The 24,900-nt window shown below is 41.3% G+C and overlaps 2 protein-coding genes across 2 annotated transcripts; both read right to left on the bottom strand.

Annotated features, from left to right (window-relative positions):
- Positions 1-1,113: 1,113 nt before the first annotated feature.
- On the bottom strand, positions 1,114-8,653 carry slc25a22a (solute carrier family 25 member 22a). The gene is made up of 10 exons (XM_058645869.1): positions 8,449-8,653; positions 8,207-8,332; positions 7,442-7,497; positions 7,213-7,303; positions 6,551-6,605; positions 5,882-5,942; positions 5,463-5,607; positions 5,141-5,292; positions 4,975-5,050; positions 1,114-4,876 (listed from the first exon to the last, which is right to left on the bottom strand). Exons 1-10 carry the CDS (start codon positions 8,466-8,468, stop codon positions 4,723-4,725), a joined length of 936 nt encoding a protein of 311 aa, XP_058501852.1. The 5' UTR covers positions 8,469-8,653; the 3' UTR covers positions 1,114-4,722.
- A 6,812-nt stretch (positions 8,654-15,465) lies between these two features.
- On the bottom strand, positions 15,466-22,596 carry pidd1 (p53-induced death domain protein 1). Its single transcript, XM_058644315.1, has 15 exons — positions 21,611-22,596; positions 21,010-21,420; positions 20,670-20,822; positions 20,518-20,569; positions 20,212-20,413; positions 19,964-20,113; positions 19,687-19,860; positions 19,319-19,466; positions 19,099-19,234; positions 18,861-19,011; positions 18,441-18,564; positions 18,218-18,333; positions 17,614-17,721; positions 17,206-17,402; positions 15,466-16,482 (listed from the first exon to the last, which is right to left on the bottom strand). Exons 1-15 carry the CDS (start codon positions 22,239-22,241, stop codon positions 16,236-16,238), a joined length of 3,000 nt encoding a protein of 999 aa, XP_058500298.1. The 5' UTR covers positions 22,242-22,596; the 3' UTR covers positions 15,466-16,235.
- Positions 22,597-24,900: the final 2,304 nt, after the last annotated feature.

Here is a 24,900-nt window from a genome sequence, read left to right as displayed (position 1 = left end):
GCTCTCTACTCCCTCTGTCAATGGTCTTTTACTGTCCCCACCTCTTACTTTCCCTTTTCCCTCAATCACTCCCTCTTTCTCTCTCTCTCTCTCTCTCTCTCTCTTTCTTTCTCTTGAGGCTCAACTTACACCACCACATTCTCCTCTCCTCCTGCAAGGCAGCTTTAAAGCCTAGTAATAATGGTTATAATAATAGTGGAAGCTTATGTCATAACTCATGAAAGCGGTTTTAATGAGCAGAAGAATTATGGCCAGTGCTCATTGGTACGTGTTTTTTCTAATCTTGTCATTGAAGTAAACAACATTTGGGCTAATCTTGTGCATGCGCGTGTGTATGTGTTTGTGTGTAAACATTGGAGTAGACAGATGAAAGGAGTCTCTCAGCGAGGCACACAGTTCAATATGAAACCTGACTCTGGGTGAAATAAGACCTGGATACAGCAGACATAGAAAAAATGAAGTCTGTGTGTGTGTGTGTGTTTGTGCCTGCAGGATTATACAGAGGTGCTATGATGTAATTATACTGCAAGGTGCTGCACAATAACACCCTGGAAACTACAGTTATGGTGAATACATAACAAACACCAATAATACTTTGAAAAAAAAGAAAAGAAAAACAGAGATTATTCCATTTATAAACGTGTGGAAACACATTATTTATCAAATGAAACAGTACATGTCAAATGTGTGTATATAAGAGGCAGAAAGTAGCATGAATGAGAATATGATAGCCCAGCAGCTCAGAGCATGTGATTTACTGCCACCACCACCCAAGCTTAGCATACACCTGTAGTGTACAGGATACACCATTGATGACTTTCTTCCTATACTCTCTCCACGCCAAACGCTTAGCTTTACTGCAACCCTACACTGACACCTGGTGGCTCCTCAAGGCAACAAGTCATCCTCTCATGGCAGCCTCAGCTGTTGCCCTGTGCCCCGAGGAACCAACCAGAGTGTCTGCAGATTGCCCTGCTGTTTGGTTTTCACAACCTTAACGCAAACAAAGGTGGGGGCGACAGTTCTTTCTGCCTCCTGTCACACAACCACTGGAAGTGGAGAGAAAATGAAAACCGGAGCCGAGTTATTCGGAGTACAGACGACGACATGAGGTGATTTTTGGGACAGTAAGTTTATTGAACGGCAAATTGTGACAGGGAATACAACATTTTATTTTACCTTTTTTTTTTTTTTTCCATTGCATTGTAAAGAATGTCGAGAACAACTGTGCCATTCACTACAAAAACCCTCTGTCATAGACACTTTGCAGATGGACAGTCGGGTGTGGTCCTTGTTTTTTTAAAGTGCTATAATGCACAATTCCTCTTGGAGGAAGAGTACAGAGGTTGTGGACAGAGCTCAGACCCCAGAAGGCCTCTGAGGTCCCAGTTGCATTATTCATACATTGTGTGATGTTGTGACTGAATAGTTGTGTTCAGGTGTTTTTTTCTAGTGTCCATCTGTGTGTGTGTGTGTGTGTGTGTGTGTGGCTTCTTCTTATTGCATATCGTGAGCTGGTTTGTGAATTTCTCCGTGAATGTGTAAAGCACAACTCCTTTTACATTAAAATGTAATAAACTCTTCACAATAATTATAATACATCTCATAATAGCTAAGATACATTCTTAAATCTGATTTAGTTAGAATATGTAGGCAATATTATACATGTTGTCACTTAACTGCTGATGGGTAACATAGTGGGCACCATCAGATGGGTTTCTCTTATAATGGACCTGTTGTCTCAGCCCTGTAGGTCAAGTTTTACAGAAACGTTCTTACAAAACTAAAAGTTCATCTTGGTCAACATCTCTTGGAATTATTCTTTGATCCATGTCTGCAAAAGCAGTTTCACAAGGAGTTTGTCTGAGTGTTTAACATGGGCTATGTGGTCACTTGTGCCTAATATTCCTTTGTGCTTTCTTTGATTGTATACACTCTAAGTCCTCCATTTGGTGATTGTAGCTCCTCTCTGTTTCCCTGCACCCTGGCTAGTGGATGCTGGGGGGGGGGGGGGGGATCATTGTGATAAAGAGAGGGGACGAGGGAAGAGCACGGGTCTGACAATCAAAGAGAAAAAAAAAATACCGCAGTGTCACACTAACATCTACACACCAGCTACAGCACTGCACAGCCAGAAACACACGCACGGACAAATCCAAATGCTCAAGGTCAAGATTCACAGCTGAGAAAACAAAATCACTTGCACGACATTTTTCAAGATTCAACAAAAAACAGACCAAAAAAAAAGAACATTTTGGAAGGTTGAAAAAAAAATCATTACAATCATCTCAACAACACATAAATAGGCATTATGATCACATTAATGGTATATATATGAGATAAACTGGCAATTACAATGTTGAGAAAACTACATCAGTATTTCATGGTCAAGCTCACATGAGAAGGCAGGTCTTTTGTTTTTTTTCTGAGGCTCCGCTCGTCATCTGTCAACATCACTGGAGGTGCCAGTCGATGACCTTACTTATGGCTTTCAGTTAAGACACACATAACATTGAGATTTGCTAGCATGTAAATCAGTCGGTACAGCCTTGGTCGTTTGTGCAGCCACTGTCATAATGCAGCTACATCGTGAGAGAAGCACCCTTCAGAAAGGCTAACAGATTCACTGTCTGGTCCACGTCGGCCTTTTCTAAAGTGTGTTTGTAAATAGTGCCATTTAGTCCTTCATGTACAACGTCATGAAGCTTGTAGCTTGTAGGAAACAGGACAATGAGCTGACCGCCAGATTTTTATAGCTGTGCAGAAAGGGACACCTCTAAAAACACGGTGTGAAATCCCCACTAGTGTTTCCCTTTTATAGAGTAATAAACCCTCATTAATATGCTGCATTTGTATGTGCAGATGATACCAGTTGCATTAAAACATGTTCCTTCATTTGATATGTCCACATGATCTTAAAATAAAACCACCACAACATGGATGGGGGGGGGGGGGAGCTGGAGAGGTAGGTGTGCAAATAAGCCATTATTACAAAACAATAAATCCTAATAAACATAAAATTCATATCGTCTGTATATGTACAATATAGTTAAGGTGGACACTTTGACACAGAGAAAACAACACACACACAAATACTGTATATAGTACTATACCGCGGAATATATGATAAATAAACCTCATTCCCACAAATGATAGCGCACTGGAGAGTTGCATTGCATATCTACAGTGCAACAGGACAACTGAAGAGAGTTGGTTGAACGGCGGGAGTGAGAATGTGATTGGACGAGCACACCTCAAAGTCACCTTGATCTACGGCAAGATAAACCAACGGCAGGGCTTCAGTGGGATGATGCATAAACAAAGACACGACGCGGCTGCTTTTCCAAGCAGCTCTTAAAGCAAACAAGCAGAGATGTTTGGTTAAAACAACGGCAGAACGCTGAAAACACATTGCTCTCATCTTCCGATAAAGAAAGAGTTTTCATTAGATCTTTGGGTCCTACCACTGGGTTCAAGTTCAGAGTATAAAAAACAAAACAAAAAATGAAATTAAGCCTTCACTCGTTTGTAAACAACAATAATGGTCTAGCGTCTAAGGGGTCATGAGTGGATCTAGCTCAATTCTAACCGGCTCCAAATGGGCGACTGTGCTCATGAGGCCTTGGCAGATGATGTCTGACAATTCATCAGCATAATAAGTGAATTTCTACTAATAATCTGTCACTCTAGTGTTCACAGCTAATGCGTTCTCCTGAACTCATGACGACTCACTCAGAGGAAAACTGCACTGTGGACTGAGAGTTTAAATCACGCTGCAACCCAATCAGTGATGTCACAGCAGGTGTCTCCCCTCCTCCCTCACAGACAAACCCCCTGCTGTGAAATCACTGATTGGGGTGTGTCCTCGAGTACAACATGATTAAGAATTTTCAACTCTCAAGCGGCACAAAAAAAGAAGCACATAAGGTGTACTTTTTGTAATTCTGTGACTTGCAGATAACGCCCAAATATAGTACAATGCCTCTTCAGTCTAGTGTCTTTTACAATTGAACCATTATTGTAGCTCTAAATAACAGCTGGAACCTGATCTACTTAAAAGGCAGGGGCAATCAAAGTATGCTTGGAGCTGAATGGCTGAGTTCATTACAACCGTGTACAGGAAGGGAAGTGGTTTCTCAGGAAAGATCATAGGTGCTGTTATCACATTAACACATTCCCTGGGTCTTTGTCTGAGCATAGGCATATCATTTACTCTACTTACTTTCTACTTTAGAAATAGTGTCTGGGAAAAAATATTATATAGCATCTTAGTATATATTTGACCAGAGCTAATGGTCACTACTTAGGGGTTACATTTACTGTAAATGACTATCTCTGTGACTTATGTTGGTTTTTGTTTTTTTTATAAAATAACATAAAATAGGGCCTGTAGAACTGCAGCAACCAATGGCAGTGCACCTACTTTTAAATTCGACAATCATATTCAATGATGCAATAAAATTCAACTGATATTTGTGGCTTCACTTCCAGGGAGCTAGCTGAAACTGCCTACTGGAACTTTGTGTGCCACCATAGGCAGCTTGGCAAACAAATGATCTTTCCTAAATCATTTCAACATTCAACAAATTTAAAAAAAAAAAAAAAAAAAAAAAGATTAAGTAAGTGATCGTGCTTTGACCCAATAAAAACTCCAGAATGAGGTGATTTTCATGTTGTTGATGAGATCTACTACGGGAGGGAGATGAAGAAAGGAGGCGCTTCTTAGTTGTCTTTCTTAGGCAAGTAGCTGAGTAAAAATTCACCCACACCCAGGAAGTAGATCACCTGGGCGATGCCAAACAAGGGTGCAATGACCAAGGCTCGACAGTAGGCTCCTTTCAGGAAGGCCGACGGACCCTCATTATGCAAGATTTTCCTGGAAAGCAAATTAAAGTTCATTACATAATCGATAAAACACACACCACACACACCAGCCTCACACATGCTGCAGCAGTAAAGACAAAATGAGGTCACCTGATACAGTCTGTCACGCCACTGTACGTGTCTTCTGTGCCCCCCCTGTTCAGTGACTGCAGTCGAGTCTTTATCACTGCAACACACAAAGATCAGGTAAATATAGAGCATGGAGTATCAGAACGTGCAGTCGTGCCGTGGCGTTCACGGTCGCAATGATGCTCACCGTCGACGGGGTTGACAGCAACAGCCGCTGTGCTCCCTGCGAGGCAGCCTGATATAAATGACACGTAGAAAGGTGCAGGACCGTCACCTTTCGTGCCCAGTTTATTCAGATTGGCAAAGAGGGGGAAATAAATGATGGAGAAAGGAACATCCCTGTAAAAAAAAGAGGAAAAAAACTGTTTGCTGAACCTGGCTGCTGAAGAAGAACATAACAGATGAATGCAGTTTGTTGCAGCTGGCTGCTACAATACAAAAATATAGCAGATGACTACAATTTGTTGCAGATGGTTGTTAAAAGTGCTGCATTGCCAGATTTGATTTACCTGAGCAATGTGGCACCAAGGCCTTTATACAGCCCAGCTATGCCCTTTTCCCTCAGTAACTCTCTTGATATCTGAATGGCTGTTGGGGATTTGGTCTCTACAGTGCCTGCTGCCACTGTCTCTGGCATCAGCTTCCTCTGAGCAGCTATGAAAAAAATGAGACACAGACACATTAGTAACGGCAAATCCACAGATTAAAACGCTTCTAAAACAATAGCAGTAATCACTTGATACCATGTGATAACAGCAGCTTCAAGGACAGAGACTTTGAATTCATGAGAGAAAGAAGGAACAAGGACAATGCACTTTAAATCACATTCATGGCCACATGGGGTCACTGTTTCTCCAAGTTCCAAGTTCTCCAACAAGTACTTCATGGTTCAATAACACAGCAACATCTGAGGTTAATTTCCTCTTACCAATGCGTCCAGCATCTTGGAGCTGGATTTTCAACATCTCCATGGGAGTTGTGACAATAACCTAGAGCCAAACAAAGCAAAAAAAACAAAAAAAACATCAGTTGAATTGTTCTACATGTGAATTCAAATTCATGAGCAGACCTTCATGTACAAGTGTCCAGCGTAAACACACTGTCAATCATTAGCTTAATGTCAGCTCCTGTTTTCCTCCGTAATCCACACAGAGGTAACTAGTTAACTGGATTTAGGGTGCGATGGCAGCGCTCTCAGTTGCAATCTTAATCCAAGGTCTGCTGCACTTAATCTAATCACGTTCTTTGGGCTTGAAGTCTTTGCCCTCATTAACAACAAGCATTTCCCTGTGACTCACTCGCTCTCTCAGTCACTTGAGGCAAGGCACTCTCACAATGTCTTATCTGATCACTCCCATCTGCCTGCCATCGCCTCACGGCATTTCAGTAATTACAAATCACAAGAGAAATCCACAGAAACAAGAAAGTCAAAGCATGTTCTTGAAACATTTAAATGTAGTCATGTTTGCAGCTAATGCTGGAGGCAAGGACTAATGAGGTAATGGCTGTGGCCCAGTGGACTGCACATGAGTGAACATTGGCAACGATGATGTAAAAACAGGAGGATGCAATTAAAAGCAGCATCTCACTCACTCACCTGGCATGTACCTGCGCCACACCCAGCCAGCATCTCTTTGAGTAGAGTGAGTTTACTGAAAGACAACAACAACAACAACAACAAAAAAAGGGATCAAACTACAGCACTCACCAGATTAACAGTTTGAGAGCCAGACACCATTTTTTTTTTCACAGTCCTGGAGTTGTCACTATCTGTGCTGGGAATGCTTAACTCTCTCTTCCATGTCAAGCCTTGCAAGGACACATTAATAATTCACACGGTGAGCGGCTAAACCAGACAAGTCAATCATTCATCAGGTTGCATATTTGTCACCATGGAGACGGAGACAGATGCCCCAGAAACCCTCAGGTTCATCTGTGCCGACAGTGCTCATGCGGACAATGGGGACTTGTAGTCCTAGTAACATCAGATGGCGGTTGCTGTCGATTTGACCAGTGCTACTTTCACACATTAGGGTGATTTCAGACATGGCTCCTGCTGTCACACAATATAATTAATATTAAAATACTGTGGAGAAGATGAAAGCACAGTGGCAGATTAACTGGAGCCTTGGTGAGAATACAGGCAGCTAATGTGTCGGATTACATGTTAGTAAACACGCCTGGTTTGTTGTTTTTTTTAAAGAGACAATGGGGGAGTGGGTAAGTGTCACTCCGCCTGTGAGTGCTTTCATGCCTCACCCATCCTTGGCGAGGTGCTGCCTGAAGAAGTCGTTGGCGGCCAATTTGATGGCTTTCTCTGGCGTGACTAGTGTTAAGTTCACCGCAGCTCCTGTGACGATAAAAAGGACAAAGAGAAAGAGAAAGAGAGAGAGAGAGAGGGATGGAGCGAAACAATGAGACCGTTGTCAGTGGAAGTTTTACCTGTTTTAACCAGATATCTTGACATCTGAGATTTAAAGAAACTTACCTCGGTACATCCCAAAATACCCCTCTGACCGGATGGTCTTAATAAGGCAGTCTGACCTGAAACACAAATACAGCAGTTGTTGTTTTAGTTCCAGTGTGTAACAATTGGGAGGGTTTATTGGTAGAAATTGAATATACAACCTATAAGTATGCTGTTAAGTATGCATCATTCATTCATTCATTCATCTCCTACCGCTTTATCCTCTACATGAGGGTTGCGGGGGGGGCACTGGTGCCTATCCCAGCTGACATAGGGCAAAAGGCAGGGTACACCCTGGACAGGTCAGTCCATCACAGGGTCACACACAGAGACAAACAATCATTCACGCTCACACTCACACCTATGGTCAATTTAGAGTGTCTGCATTTTTGTTTTAAAACAAAAACTGAATGTGGAGACGAGCAAAGATGACTGGTAGAGATGTTTCTTAGGGTTAGGGGACTGAAAGACTGAAAGAATATGGCGGATTAAGTCATGTAGGAGTTTTCTAATTCCAAAAGATGGCAGTAATGCAACATCATGGAGGCAAGCACTCATTAAACTCCAAAGAAGAAGAAGAAGAAGAAGAAGAAAAGAAGCTTACTGCACCAACAAAGAACAATATTCTTCCTGGTTGGTGAAGGCCACCATCATTCCCTGACATTCAGGGAATTGAGAGAGTATACTGGTATAACTGTTTACTGCTGATTCATTCTGATTCTAGCTAAAGCGTGGTGTTTCAGAGACTTAGAAATGGTGTAAAAGTCATCTAGAGAAATCCCGTACATGCTGGTGTAAAGGCGAGATCCATTTTGCTGGTTTTGCAGACGAGTCTTGGCCAGGTCAATGGGAAACACACAGGTCACTCCAATTAGGCCAGCGATCCCTCCATTGATCAATTTGGCAGGCAAACTGGATGGAGGTGATGACATTGGTGAAGGAGATATAAAAAAAATATGAAAGGTCACTGGATATGAACAAGGACACAGTGCTATAAGCCTGTGTAGTCATGTCACTTCAAAACGTACCTGATCTGCTTGTCAGCCATTTATCTAAAGCCCTGGCTGCTCAAATTACCAATCTTAGCTCGTCACGGAGTGGTCGCTCCTTTTTTTTTACCCTGTTTGTTGCAGTGGAGTAGATGTAAGAGTATGTTGAATGATTATGCTTTCCCACTTGTTCCTTTGTAGTTGTAGTTACTTTATGGGGGGGGGGGGTGTCTGTAAAAGAAACAAAAAAAAGCAAAGGACATGATCAGGCTACATATTGAAAAGACTGTTGACAGATGATGAAATAGCAGGACAGCACATTTTCCAAATCGGAATGAAGCCATTTGTTTTTCACAGACATTACAATGACAAGGTTCAATATCGAAAGAAATGGTACACTACGTTAAATACACCGCAGAAGCAAGCCAATATTTACACCCGAATAAGTCGGATCAGATGGTTAGAACCACGACTGCAGATTTTTTTTAAATTCTGATTTTTGTCAATAACTTCTTGGTCTATAAAATACCAGAAAACAGTGGATTGTTTGTCCTATTCACTGCCGTACATGTTGCATAAGAGTACGTTTTTTTTAGTGTGACTTATGAAGTGCAGTCAGAAAACTGCTGTGACACCAACTTTGGTGGTGAGTTCACTCCCCCCACTGTGGAACCTACATATTATAGAAACTGATCAAAACTCCAGGGTATACATCTAAAACATGCTGGTAAGTGTAGTGTATATAGGGCAAAACTGTCATGTAAGTTTACTGATGGTTGGGGTCTATGAGAAAACTGAGTTAGTAGCCCTGCAGGTCAACAGCATTTGTCTCATAACCAACACTAAACTCAGAGACCTTCAGATTACGAGCATCACGTGACACAAATTACAAGCAGCAAAAAAACTCATAAATCCTGGAATGAGGGAATGTCAATGATTTAAGTTTTGACAAAATGAATCAGGCTGACAGATGCTTATCAGAAAATGCCTGTCAATTATTGATAGGGATGTATGCAGACAATACATTGGCCTTAGAAAACCACATTCATCATGGTTAGGCAACATCTATCTCCCTTAAAACAGAGCTTTAGCCATCACTGTAGAAGGATAACATTCTACATCACAGATCTATAATCGCCTGCAACATCTGTGTGCCACATGTGTCCTTCATGTTTTATGCATAACCTCTTTCAGACTGGGACTGGAATCATTCTCCTTTCTGCCGTACGCTAAAACAACAAATTAGTGCAAAAAAGACGCAACCTATTTTTGGTACAGTAAAAAAAATGCCTTCAGAAAGAGAAGATGCTTCCCATTTCCCCTTTCACTCTCTCCACCCCCTCCCTCCACCAATCACAACCTGCCTCTGCGTGTGCAACCTGCCTCCTCCTCTCTTCTCCTCGCCAGCCCTCCCCCATCACTTCCCACAGTCACGAGTCACGACTCACAAACACAGCTTTTCCTCCTCAGGTCTTTGCTGACTGGTGTTTTTTTTTTTTTTTCCCTGGTGAAGTGAATATGCGTACATTCACGTGACACCAATGTCACAAAATCCTCGGCTTCAAAAAGAATGCACAGCGTGCGCAGGATTCAAAGAACTGTGTTTGGGCAGGAATACAGCTGTGGGCTGGTGTGTTTGGTTTGGATGGCCCTTGCTGGCTGCTCCAGCGGTGCAGGAGGAGAGAGGGCGTCAGAGCAGCGAGCCGCCTCTCTTCTCACCTCGCAGCTCACCTCCATTTCTCATCTCCCCCTGACTGTTCCTCGACCTTGCTGTTTTTTTCACCGAGCAGAAACCCTGAGCACACATATTCATATTGCCGCACGTTTCCCTATTTCCTGTTGCTGACTTCCTTTTGAAAATGCACTGAACACGTTGCTAACACCACAGTCAGCAACCTCTATTCTCTTTAAACCACAGTCTACAAAATTAATAAATGTAATGTAATTATTTCAGTCCATTTACACCATACAAATGTGTCTTCTCAGGGAGATTTGTTTCACCATCAGTCACAGCTTGACTGCAGTGACTCGTCATGATAAATGTGTCCTGGTGAGTAATGTCCACAGCATAGTGGCATCACTTATCAGCCAAGTTTTCAAACTCCAGATCAAAGTGACAACTAGAGCTGCAACTAACGATTATTTTCATAATTGATTAATCTGTCGATTATTTTCTCGATTCATCTGTGAATCGTTCGGGGCATAAAATATCAGAAAACCTTAAAAAACATTGATCGGTGTTGGTCAAACCTGGAAATGATGATGTTCTCAAATGTCTTGTTTTGTCCACAAACCAAAGTGATTCACTTTTAATGAGATCTTTTTTATCTAGAGCAAAGAAATATTCACATTTAAGAAGCTTAAACAATCAGAAATCTTGTTTTAATCATGAAAAAAACTTGAAAAATTGTTTCAGCTCTAGTGACAACACTTAGAATCAGAAAACATCTTTCAGCATCTGTTGGTGCTTAAATGAGAGATTCTTTCCAGATATAAAGACATTATGAACAACAGGTTTCTACAGCTATTCTTCTTAGGACACTGCACTGACTTCCTTTCATTTCGACAGCCAAAAAAAAGCATTATCCTGAACCTCAGCCATCACTAGTTCATGTCTAACCCTTACATTAGCTAGTCAATGTTTTGGTCCCCAGTACTGGTCCTGGGTTAATGCCAGAAAAGAGGTAACAAATACGAGTACACACAACACACACACACACACACACACACAGTGTGTACCTTTAAAGCAGATAAGGACAGATGAGTAAACAATAGACATGGTGATTGTGAAACGTGTCTGACACGAGGAACCTTGACCCCAAAACGTGAACCAGCCAATGGATTCACTTGATTAAAGATATGTCTAAGTCCGGACACCAGCGCGCAGATAACAGCTCTGTTCTGACCCTTGTTCATCATTACAACTTGAACAACAGCGCAATGAACGCACACTGACACCATGTCACTGAGCTACATACACATACTCTACGTGTACTCGCACAAAGTTGGGACAGAGGGTTCACAGAAGTAAGATTTACAATGTAACAAACACAAGAAGATGAAACTGTTCTTTGCTATCTTGTTTTTGTAGCGAGTAAATATTCAGTTTATTTTAAACTATATATGAGGGATATGAGGGATTTTTAGACTCACAAACACACACATTAAGTACACATCCTGCATTTAGTAACATTTGCCTTTTCAACTTCTTCTATCAATAAATAGAGAAATATTAGTCTGTCTTTTTGCAGTGCGAAGGATTCTGTATTACCCTGATTTGCACGGGGATGAGGATTTTATTATTATTACTCTTTCATGACATATATTACAGGTTATGACAACACACAACACATGTTGCTTTGTGCGGTTATCCCCACAGACCATTACTTGCTGACTAAACTAAGCTAAACTACACTTGACTATCAAGAGGCACATTTTGAACGGGCACTGCACTACAACTTGTACGTAACTTGTAATTTTTCGCTGTTATGTACAGTTAGTCGGGATGTTCTCTAAAACAAAGCCTCAAACAAATAAATTATTCAAATCTAAAATACGAAACACCTGTAGACAGATCCACACTACAACAATATGCAAACCCCATCCCTTCATTGAAATCCGCCAGAGAAAATTTGACCTTGTCCATCACAACTTCCTGGCAGCCTCTGCCCTTGAGTGCCAAACAGAGTACACTGAGTTTGGTGACTGGACAGAGGAGGACACGATTTAGGGGGACAGCACAGTGAGAGTGCACTGTGGTTGCACTCAACTCACATGACTGTGGCTGTTTTTACCATCTGTGTCACATGAAATGGTTTGATAAACACACCACGAACTGATCACCGAGTGTTGTCTTTGAGCTGCAAGAGCACAGAGACTAGTTCTGTCCACTGGTGATTACGTCCTAGATCCATTATCCACACAAATTGATTGTCCTCGTGATTTTGTTGCATCTGGGTTTTAAATAGTTCTCTCCACTCGCAGTAGTATGTGTGCTCGCAACATTCCCAACAGCTGCTGTGGAACTCTCATTTTGTCCCCTTTTAAAATCACGCATCATAAGATGCGGTTTATTTTAGGATTTTTACAGCAGGGCGGAAACAAGGGATGAAATTTGTGGTGTCGCACATAAATCTGATTACTATTCCCTCTTCCCTACAGCATCTGGATTATAAACCTAATACCTATTTATGAAAGCTCACTCAGAATATCCATTTACAACAACTCGAGTGAGAGTTATGCTCTAGATACAGCAGCTTTTCCACTACAGGGGCTAAACTCTAGAGTTGATATTCTGTACACAGAGGTGGTGTAGAGTTTAGTCCCTCCTCTGACACCACAATTATCCCCGATGGCCCAGTTACTTAAGTCACCTGGGGTTTTTTTCTTTTGTATTTCCGTCTTTGCTTTCCTACACCCATGATAAGCGAATAATACGGCCACTGTATTTGACATTCCCTTTGAGAAACAGCCAAATGTAGCATTAAGGCATTTAGTTACAGTTTCGCACAGCATCTAGCTAGCAGCAAAGGTTATACGACCTTTTAAATCCAGCTAACGTGTGCCAGCGACATTTTGCAGTCCTTGCCTCTGGGATTTTTAGCTATGTGTCTGCTGTCCGATATGCAAAATGAGGATGCTTTTTCCCAATCTAAAGTAGAGCAATATTTTCAGCGTTACAGCAAGGTACAACATTTCAGCTGGAAAGCACCAGAAGAGATACCTTACACCCAAGAATAGTTCACCTCATCAATTATTTCAAGGCTGCAGGAATGCTTTATTGTATTCACTGCTTGGCCTAATAATGGCCTACATTCTATACACTAATGTGACTGTGGAAAAAGAAAACACTTCAGTTCAACGTCCCCTTTTTGTGCGCTTTAAAGCAGAAACCGGGTCCAGACTCACAGATGGGCCCAACAAGAGATTGAGGGTTTGATTGTTTGGGAAACACCTCTTTTAGCAGTGGGGGAAAGATAAAATAAATATCCTCTAATTAGCATAAGCAAGACAAGAGGTGTCTCTTTTGCATGTTCAGCAGTAGTGAACTGCACATGTGAGTCATTTTAATGAATGAAAAGGGAAGTTGGTGCAGTCCAGAGGGTTTACACTCCACAACCATGATGGTGACAACTACACTGAGCGGTCATGAGTATGAGTTACACAATGATTCCTTTATTCTATTGTGTTCTTAACTATTTGTATTAACTAACAGTTGAATGGGAGTTGTACCTAATAAAGTGGCCGATGAGTAAACAGCCTCAATGCTGAGCCTATACAGAACACCGGCAGGAGGCGGCTGCTGTGTCCGCTCACAGGTCTGGAGGAAATGATGTATCGCATATTGCGATAACTAACAGAAACAATGATACATTTCTAACGCAGACAGTCACATATATAAGATACTTATATAGTGATATAAGATACAAGAACACATTATTGAAAATGTTTCCCTACCGGCGCGCGCGACTGTTTTGCGGCGATATGACAAACCATACTGACGACACGTAGAACGGCTTTTCATTCGTGAATCCAGCCGTGATTACATCACATTTCCACTCACATTATCTGTCAGGCCTGTGCGTTAAAACACGTTCACATAACGGAACTTGAATGTGTCGCCTCCCTCACAACCGTCTCTCACGAGCATCATTTCGTTTCATGTCACCTCAATAACATTTCCATTTCTTTTCCTTTTTTTTTATCTCCAACAGAAATGAAACCCGATGTGTCGCTTTCATGCACAATAACGCATTTACTACATCCCGTTATGTTACATACCACACAGAGGCGTCTCCGCTGCTGTCTGTCCTGGTGAGGCTGAAGAGTCAAATCAAAGCCGTTACTCTGTGCGTGCGTGAGTGAGTGAGTGAGTGTGTATCTGTGTGACAGCAGTAGCTAACCTACCGGCGTTACTAGCAGCAGAGTCCAGTGGAGGGAGGCAGAGGAGGTGAGGGTGACGAAAGACGAGAGGAGGGAAGGAGGGGGGGAGAGAGAGCCTGGCTGGCAATGGGTGAGGGAAAAAAAAAGTATAACACATTAGAGAAAGGAGGCCACTAGTGGTAAGTAGTAGAAGTGCAGAAATATCTTTGAGCAGTGGCTGTCTAGGGGGCGGGGCTTAAGAGGCACGTCATCGTGACGATTCATCTCAACACTATGACCTTGAATTTTGAACATCATTCTAAGCTATAGTGGCTGCTGCTCACTGCTGTATGGATCTATTTTATGAGAGCAGATTGTTGTGCGTATCTGCAATTATCTCTGAAATACATTTTCCAATTTTGGAATCAAGAAAGAACCTACATTTTTTTATTACAGTTTTTGTGCAGCTTGTGTATGAAACTGAAAATGTATTAACACAATGTTTTTTAAAAGACCTTGAACATACACGCGTAATTTAATCAATAATATTGACGTTCCAATTAATCTCTAATAATGATAATATTGACCAGTGGTTCCCAAAGATTTCAGTCCCATTTCCCTTCAGACAACCGACCTCCAGCCATGCACCCTCCAAGGTTATTATAGTTAAACTAAATGAAATAACAAAAACTGAAATAAAAACTAAAAACTCCTCCTTAAAAATAAAGCGATAATTTACTGAAACTAAATTGTGTGTTTACAAAATTAACTAAATTTGTTGTAAAAATGTGCTTAGTTTTTGTCTATTTATTTCATATATAAGGCTTTTGGGTTCATATGAAGTGTATTTATTATTTTTAGCTGTATATTATTGCCGCGGCAATTTACCAAGGGTGCACCTGCGGCACAGATCTGTGCTGTGTGAGTACTAAGAAAATGGCATCTTCTGTTGGGTTTTTATGACAATACTAATTGTATGACCTTTCTAAATCTTGCACCTGGCAAATACTCCATATTTAAAAAAAAAACTAAAATAGCAACTAACTCATTTTAAAAACAAAAACCTATTATAACACTGGTATCCCCTACTCCCACAAACTTGTGCCTGTTGTCCTGCATGGCACCTTAAAGACTGCTTTACAGAGTTTGGTTTAAAAAAAAAAAACAGGAACTTAATCAAACACAGGAAAAAAATAAACTTTTTCACATCGGTTTTACTCTATAGACAGATTCATACAATGAAATAAAGAGACATCATGTGTCACTGAGTTGGTGCTGCAGCTAAACTGGTTGCTCAGTGACCACAGGCGCGCAAGGAAGAAATTTAATAAACCATTATTAAGACTGTCACACAGTTTCCAGTGTTCTGCTCTATCTCTTCCCGGTCCTGAATCAATATGCATGAATTAAAGGGAGGCTATTTTGCACGGAAATGTTGAATTGTGGATAAAATCTTTATGTTAGAAATAAATAGGATTGATGGTTTATTAATGGACAACTGATGATCTAATTGATTAAACTAAAAAGAAATGCTGGTAAGTCAACATTTCCCTTGCTATGTCTCAGCCTTGTCTTGATTATGAGCTACTCAATAAAACTAAAGTATGATACAGTCACCTGCTATCTCCTACATTTGGCTTGCCTTCAGTATTTTAATAAAACATTATGTCACATAATTATTTCTGCTCCTGGCAGAAATACGCTGCTACATTTTGGTCTTACATACAAAGATAATACAAAAAACGTGTAAAGAGGGGAACGGAGTGACAGGATATCATCCTCAGATGTCCGTCCATTTTTCTTGTTGTTCTCCAGGTTTATGAAAGGTGCTGCCAGCTGGTAGCTGACAATCATAACTACAGAGTTTTGTATTCCCAGACAGTTGTTGCAACAGCAGGATGAAATGATGGGGCGCATTCTAAACAAACGGATCGCTCAAGTGTAAGACAGCCATCTGTAACCAGCTACGGCTCAGCTGCTGCCGAGTTTTCTTCGAGGGATGAGCTCTCTGCTTCCAGGCCCAGTCTCCGCAGAGACTGCGAGTACTTTCTCCGTCCTATACTGACTATATCCTCAATCTCATCCGCAATGTCTCTCCTGCCACTCTCCATCATAGCGGCCACCAGCTTTGATACTACCCCAGGTCCCGTATTACTTTGTCCCCGAGCCCAGTGGAACAGCATGTCCAGCACCAACGCTGCCAGGTTGTCCCTAGTGGGAGAGTGAAGGACATACACAAGACATTTTACCACACGTCTCCAGCTGCAGTGATCAACAAAACCTGCAAAACAGATTATATACACATAGATTTTTACATGATGCATCACTTCTCCTTCTCCTCCATGATGAGTAACGAGAGGTTTTCTGAGCATTAGGAGAAGGGGGAGGGACACATGAGCATCAGTCTGTGTGTAATCTCCTGCAGTGTCCCAGATGGCTTAGTGATGGCTGACAGTGCAGATTAAAACAATCAAAATTATCCACCAATTCTCTCCCACTGCAGGTTTGTTTTCCTTCTGTCACGCATCTCTCTCCCTGTGGTTCCTGAGAGGCTTTGGCTGTGCCAACACGTGTGCATGCACTGATTACATCATTTACTCATGTAGACGCCCTCTGCTGCCGTTAGACACATGTCACACTCCCCTGGGTATTGTTTTATTCATGTTCACTCGCGTTTTCCCTCTTAGGAGGATCATGTTTCACATAAGTTGTTCAAAATCCTCTTTATTTAATCTCTGAATTTAAAGAAACCATATATGCATGGTTCCATTTGATATCATGGATCCACGTGATAGTTTGTCAGTGTGGTGAATTAATCTTAAATGTAACTCATATTATGATACAATGTGAAAAAACAATTACAAATGAACCCATAGGGTTGTTGAGTTCGGTTGTGGAATTTTGACTGAACACAATGCAGTTTGTCATGCCAACCTGTGCTTATACTGAATGCGGTCCAACTCCTGGTAGCTTAAGCCAAGGTTCATGCCAATAACACGCCAGTCCTGTCCTATCTGAAGAGAAATTGACAGCAGGTTGGCTTCTGTCAGATAGCCGCTCTCCGGGTCACCCAGGTTCAGAGGAGGATGCTGGAGCTCTTCGGTGCAGTAGCTATTGTCCAAGTTTAAGGCCTATGACAAAAACAGAAGAAAGATAATATATGTCAGTTTTGGTGTTATTTAGAGGTAGGGGTTCAACAAATCCTATTCTGAAACTGTAGGGATATGAATTAATATGTAATGGCAAGGTATACAACTGCTCCATTCTGATTTATACTGTATGTTGTTCAAAAAGACAAAAATATCTCAGATATCACGTGAAATGTGGGGGGATTCCACTAACAGGAAGTCTTAGTGGTAAAGTTGCAAGCCACTGGCTATCATTTCCTTTCCTCTTTCGCACCACTTCCTCTGGCAGGTGGCTGGGAATCTCCCCTCTATAAAATGATACCTGTAACAGAGGTACAGTACATGGCATATTGTCACTGTGCCATTCAAACAAACTGAACTGATACATGGGAGGAAAATAAGAACTGGCTGTGAGCCTGACAGCCATTGAGAACACTGAGTTTACAGAGTAACCGCAGACAGATATATCTACTGAATGGCACACAATGCAATACATTGCTGTTCACTGAAGTATTGTATTGATAGCTGTTTTATTATTATTAGACATAAAAATCTAACAAACACTGTCTGTGTATAATGCATACAATTCAAATTAACTTCTGGGAATTCTCTAAAATGTGATATGGAATGAAGCAACACATGTCTAAATTTGTAACCAACAATTATATATGAATAATATGAATATGCATTTCTGTACAAAGATGTGCAATATGAACAGTCTATAGCTTGTTTTTACCCTAGCACGTTGTCCTTATATCACGAATATCTAAGATTCACAATATGAACAAAAAAAAACATTTTCTGCTGAATATACTTACTTGTCCCCTCACTGGTCCCTTCTGTCCTTCTGTTGGACAGATGTACACTTCCTTCAGGTTCTTCAGACTGGAGTAAAACATGAAACAAAGTCGTCCCTGCACACAGTCTGGTCTGTCTGGAGAAACCAGTTGAATTTGATCATAAGATTCGCATTACAAATCAAAATGATGATGATAAATCACACAACAGGCACAAGAGGAAATCCCATAGAGGACGTCAGACCTGTGCTGATGTCTAGGCCCCTTTCAAAGCCGGCAAAGAACTGTTCTCCTTCGAGTAAGTCACAGAGTTCTGAAGGCTGAGGTCCATCATACTGCTCTGACAAAGACTGTATTCTGCCTTCCACCTAGGCAGAAATAATAGTGCTCAAAGTCAGGGGGAGATTATTTTTTATATTGACAAATTTACTTAACACTTAATGCAAATGCTTTTTTAGAATGTATAGTCTTCTTGAAATAAAAAAGATACAAATACCAATTGTTTTTAAGGGTCAATACTGATACTTAATTACCTTTTTTTTTACATGTTAACCACTAGATGTCATAGCATTACCATGAAGCATCAAGAAATTAACCTTTTTGTAAACCTTTCAGCATCTCACTTACACTACAAATCCCAGCAATAAGAAGGGGAAATGCCAACCTTGTTAACAGGTAAACACTGCAGCAAAACCTGTGAAGGGTCAGTTTTCCGCTGGAGGACAAGAAACTGGACTTTAAACTGCTTCAGTCTTTGATAGACCTTCCTGGCCACCCCACTAACATAGCACCGAGTGGTGTACCACAGCCAGTACCTGCAATGGTTGACACAAAGCTGTGATGATGCAAGTCTGAATATATGAATCCAACGTATATTGTGAGGCTGTGGAACTGAAACTCACCAGGAGAAATGTGTTATATAGAAAATGGCATACACATGGGTGATGTGGAGTGACACCTGTGTTGTGATGTCAGTCCAGGTTTGGGCAGTGGGGTCTCCATGAAGCAGATGCAAACAGGTCATATCAACTGTATGGCCTGCAAAAGCATCAGACTGTTATTAATACATGCTGATATTTCCCTTTCATACATTTGTAGAAAAATAAAGATGGTGTAGTGAACCTGTGACTCCAGGTGGCAAAGGAATCTGGACTTTGACAGGCTGCAGGAAATGTGTGTTGGGAGACTGGGAGAGGCAGAGGAGAGGGCTGACTCTGGCCTGAGGATCACCACACAGTGTTTGTACCTCTGACACAGACACCTCCAGCACCTGCAGAAAGGACGACAACATGAAGAATCAGAATCTCTTTATTGACATTGCTCAATACATAAATCAAATAAAATACATAGAGGTATTGTTACGATCAGCCATGTATTGCACAGCATAGAATCATGGGAGTTCCTATAAAATGTACTAGGTTTTAAGCCTTTAAGACCAATGATCCCATGCTGACAAACCAATGTGAACCTACTCTACTCATCGTGCCTACCTGTAAATTTATGGTGCGTGTCTGCACTGTGCAGTCTGGAGGAAAATGGAGCTTGACTCCAGGGTCAGAGCTGGAAACCAGCAGGGCTCCAGTAGGTGTAACTGAGCAAGTGTCCTTCACGAGACGGGATACTGCCATAAACCAGGAGAACTGGCTTACGGAGCAGCACGCCAGCTACAGGAGTAACAGGTGATTTATTTTTAAAATGTACATTCGCAAAGCCAACGGGTAAAAACTTGATGATGCAGACTGTAATAGTATGTTGTTGTTTTTTTACCCTGGCGAGATGACCTCCAGGGTGACTGCTATGGCTCTCGCTCCCCCTCCTGAGATTAGTGGGCAGAGTGATCCATGAATGTCCATCAAACTTGCGCACAACCACCTCTTTTCTTTTTGTTCGATGGTATGGCACACAAACCTCCACAGGCTGTTGGGGGTTTTAAGTTTGAGTAAATTTACATTATGCACAGGCAGAAAAAAAACAGTGTGCTTATAGATGTGAATATGCCATTAATGTGAACGCACCATAAGAAATTTGATTCCATGTGGCCGAAGCTCAAGAGGACGACTCAGTAGGATGTCATGCTCCTCCAACCACACCCACTTTCTCTCTGGCCTTTTCTCAATCCATTCCAGTCTTGTGGTTGTCACCACACAGCCTGGGGGGAACAGCAGCTCAGCCCCCCCTGGGAGAAACACATGACATCCAGCAGACGATACACAGAAACTAAAGAGCAAAAGAAGAACATCTTTAGTCTAAACCTAATCAAAATGCACCAACTAACAATACACTGACGAGAATGACAAGATATTTTGTTAGTGGCACTGTACCTGTGTTGATTAAATCCAAGGTGCAACTCTGGGATTGATGTTTCAGGTCGATCTGGTAAGAAAACCAATAATGTAACTGAGACTAAATCACATACAGCATTTATAGAATGACTTTACAATAAAAATTATTTGAACAGTTTGTCTCTACTCACCAGGTGTAGGAGACAAAGGTGGAGGGGTTCGCGGTTGTCCCAAAGGATTGTCACGCTTATCGATTTTCAGCCGAGGCAGTTCGTTTAGGCAGTCTGGGATCAGACGGAGTTCATTGCTGTAGATAACAAGCTCTCTGAGCGAAAGGAGAGAACCTGGGCAACAATAATGCATTAATAATGTTCACTTCAAACAAGAACTCAAATGAAGTTATTCCAACATTATGTTGTTGTTATCTATTCTTGAGTGTATTGACACTGAGAGAAACTGAGAAGCCTTGGCAGAGATTCTCTAGTTGTCACTTGTTTTTCCTGAAACACCAACAAACCCCATCATCCTTACCCATGGTCTCTGGCAGCTGTTTCAACTTGTTGTAGGACAGTTCTAGCTTAACAAGCTCCACCAGGGAACCGATTTCATCCGGTAGATGCTGGAGGCAATTATGTGAAACATCCAGAGTGTGAAGTGCTTTCAGCTGACCCACACTTGCAGGCAGAGAAACAAGCTCATTTCCCAGGAGGGAGAGGTAGCTGAGAGAGGGGAACAGGCCTATATCAGGAGGCAGAGCTGTGAGGCGGTTGTGACAGAGGAGCAAGGATGTCAGCGTGGAAATGCTGAGCAGGGAGGATGGCAGACAGGTGAGCTGGTTGAAGGAGAGATCCAGGTGCACGAGATGAGAAAGGGAGGAAAAATCTCTGGGCAAAGTGGTGAGTAAGCCAGGCAGAGGATCACCTCTGTCGTAAAAGCAGTGTCCTTTAAAGAGAGAGAAAAGTTAAGTCAGGAGCAAACCAAAACACAGAGATGAATACCAGATTATCACATATTCAACATGTACTGCAACAAACTTTTTATTGTGAAATATTTAATTGCTAACAACAACAACAAAAAAACACATTTCTACCAACAATCATCTGATACCACTGTAAATTAATGGGAAAAATACCCCTTATAGCCAGTGAGCGCAGCTCTGTCAGATGAGGCAGAACATCCAGGGCACCGTCCAGCCCTGCTTTATCTTCAGAGCCCAGTCTCAGGTACTGGAGGCTGCTCAGCTGCTCTGGGATGGATGTCCACAGCAGGGACAGTGCAGCTGCTCCTCCCAGGTACACATCCAGGGACAGCCTGGTGTCAGTCAACACAGCTGAGAGCTCCACAGAGGGAGGCAAGGGAGGAGTTAGGGATAAGACAGAAGAAGAGGACGAAGATGAGGAAACATTGTTACGATGGTGGTTGGAAGATAAGTATGAGGCAGAGGAGAGGCTGGATATGGAGGGCGCACAGGTGTCCATGAGGCTGATGGGAGACACAGATGGAGCAGGTGAGGTCTCCTCCATCTCTGGACCCAGGACCTCCATTCTGCCTTCAGCTATCACATCACCTAGTTCAGTCTTCTTCTTTAGTTTGTCCTGATCCTGATGAAGTTCTGTACAGAAACTCACAACCAAAGTGTCCACAGAAGTCTCTGGCACTCCAGCATGGGATGTTGGCATTTCCACCTCTTCATCCTCGGACCCGTCTGCCTGTTCTCCATCCTCTTCATCAGGGACTGTTCCTTTAGCTCTGCTTCTGTCCATTGAAGCCACTGTTTCTCACCGTCACCTGCTGCGGGTCCACGAATGTCCGAAAGCTTCTCTTTCCGCATGGTTTGTCTAAAACATTCTGTCAATATACGTTCACTATCACTACAGCCAGACAGAGTTAAAAACAGATAAGAAAACTACAATAGCTATTAGCGAACCAAAACTATGACATGGCCTCGCCATTTATGTAAACGTTAGTTATTTAATTACATATCTGGACTGTGCGGTTCAATTACTATCACTACTCCGTGACTAGTTTTAATGACAAGCTACTGGAATAACTTAAAACGAGTACTATTGACCTGTCTCTCCCTCCTCTGTGTTACTTCCTGACTGATTTTGAAGAAAAACGTTTGCGTCACAATTGCTCGTTTGCTTTTCTCACAGCGTCCACCGGTTCAAGACGGGCGGAGTCTAATCCCCCATTATATCACGTTTAAACAAAACAAGCCCCGCCTGCCTGGCTGTTGTTTTGTGTAAGACCGAGCGATACGATGCTCGCGCCGCCAAAATTTCAATTTAGGGCGGGACCGTTGTGCTGAACGTGTCACTGATGTCAGTCCCTGATCGGCCACTTAGCGGCGCTGTTTACACTAACATTATTACAACCAAGAGCAGTTATGTGTGATATTGTATAATTTTCACTTTTCTTATCTTTTAGACACCGCCTTTTGAAGTTGAACCGCATATTGGTATATTTACTCATTGATCGTGGTTTTTTTTGATTGTCTTTTACTCAGATTAAGGCAATGACAGGGGTTCTATGGAATAAATTAAATTGTGATTGTAATCCTGATTCTGATTGTATTTGTACTTGGGCTTTCTGACAGAGGAACATTAAATAAAAGGATTAAGAAAAAAATTGATAAGGACATTATTTGTCCTTATTCCATATGTATGTATGAATGAATTAATGTATGTATGTATGTATGTATTTTTTCCTCATTATTTAGAACCTCTAATTATAATTTTGAATACATTCTTGCCTCAAAGCCACATTTATGGTCACTGAGTATCTTGGAATTTTGGAGAATTTTGTCACTTAATGAGCTTGTATTTGTCACTGAATGTCAGTGTGTCATGGTATAGAATAGACGCAAAAAAGACAAGTTGTTTTGACAGATGAGCTCTTTGAGGACTCGTATTGTGTCACAGCTAATAACTGCAGAATGTGACCGCTTGCTTTTCAATTCTGTGAAGAGCTTATTCGTGGAAGACATTCATAAAAACATGTTCTTGTTATTGTTGAATGCTTTACACACAAGAGACTCAGCGATTGCATCACTATTTCTTGATAAAAAGCTACAAATAAGCCAGAAATGTACATCTTTGTTTATATCAGGACATATTTCCCCCTTTATTAATCAGTTTCTCAAATCTACAATGGTACAGGCTCGTTCTAGGAAAACGTTGCAAGACCAGAACAATAAGTCAGCCAGTGTTGCAGAGTTGGAAAATCTATTGTGAGTCCCAATAGGGCCTAGTTTAGTACAGCCTATTACAGTATGTAGGGTATTAAGAGACCCTACACACTGTATTAACTGCATCTGTCTCTAAATTTAGAATGACTTTATTAGTATTTAACAGTTCTTTACACGATTGCACATTAAAAGTGGCTTATGTTGGTCCAAGCATGCACTGCTTTTGAGAGTTAAATAATAAAAGCTTCTGGTTCATGGGTACATGGCACTTTTCACAGTATGGGTGCCAGCTGTTTCAACATTTAATGAGCTAAATTGTAATGTACATGTAGTACAGATAATATACAACATTCACTTCTTAGCAAAATGACATTTTCACATATCCACAGTCATTTTCCCTCCATTACTGTGTTTCTTATAGCAGATGTCTTTAACTCAGCTGTAGATATACACAACTAAATTATTACTAATTAAATTCTGAATGTCATAATTCCAGGAGATTTCATGACATCACATCATGTCGACATGTTATAATCAAAGGTCGAAGCATCTGCTGCCAATAGTTATTTGATTAGTCCATAAACTGAACACACTTTTTGACTCTACTGCATTCAGAACTCACCACCGTCTGCTTTATTCTCAGGTCAAATGTCCTTTTCCCCACTCGTTGTAGTATTCATTGGTTTACACTCATCTATAAAACTCTCCTCTGACATTATATCTTATAAAACATATATCTTAGTCTACTGCTGCATCCTGTATAGCACACGGTCTTCACACTATCAAACTACACATCCCAAAACCAAGTCTTGCTTTGGACAAAAATCCTTTTTATGACAAAAAACACTGAAACTGGATGGGTTTTTCTTATTTTTTTTATCTCTTTTTTCTTTATCTGTTTTTATCTCTTTTTGTCTCTGCTTTTAAATGTTGTCTAAAGGCTTAATGACATATGTAACGGTTTAACCACAATTTGACACTGTTTTAAGTTTCTAAAGACTTAATATACATGTGAGTCACTGTTTTAACGTGTTAAATAAACATACATGGAATTGTTACTAGTTATACTTTAGATTGAATTATCTGTAAAGACAAACACTAATGTTGTTAGATGTTTTTATTGTTGACCAAAGGAGTCACTGGATAGTGACAGATATCGGCCATAGGTGGCGCTCATTGACTTTATATAGTTGTTTCTCAGCGTCGCCTCTTGAGATTGGTCACGTCATCAA

Source organism: Solea solea, chromosome 12, assembly GCF_958295425.1.
Source record: "Solea solea chromosome 12, fSolSol10.1, whole genome shotgun sequence".
Lineage (NCBI taxonomy): Eukaryota > Metazoa > Chordata > Actinopteri > Pleuronectiformes > Soleidae > Solea > Solea solea.
The sequence above is the reverse complement of the archived record's forward strand: the minus strand, read 5'-3'. Positions and strand labels throughout refer to the sequence as shown.

Excerpts from the sequence above, each read along its gene's own strand:
- slc25a22a (XM_058645869.1), bottom strand. The coding sequence starts at position 8,468 with ATGGCTGACAAGCAGATCAG. Across the intron at positions 8,333-8,448 it reads ATGGCTGACAAGCAGATCAG|TTTGCCTGCCAAATTGATCA; the intron begins GTACGTTTTGAA and ends ACCTCCATCCAG. Across the intron at positions 6,606-7,212 it reads CAGCACCTCGCCAAGGATGG|TAAACTCACTCTACTCAAAG; the intron begins GTGAGGCATGAA and ends GTTGTCTTTCAG.
- pidd1 (XM_058644315.1), bottom strand. The coding sequence starts at position 22,241 with ATGGACAGAAGCAGAGCTAAAGGAACAGTCCCTGATGAAGAGGATGGA. Across the intron at positions 21,421-21,610 it reads GCGCTCACTGGCTATAAGGG|GACACTGCTTTTACGACAGA; the intron begins GTATTTTTCCCA and ends CTCTCTTTAAAG. Across the intron at positions 20,414-20,517 it reads CTTGGATTTAATCAACACAG|TTTCTGTGTATCGTCTGCTG; the intron begins GTACAGTGCCAC and ends TTTGCTCTTTAG.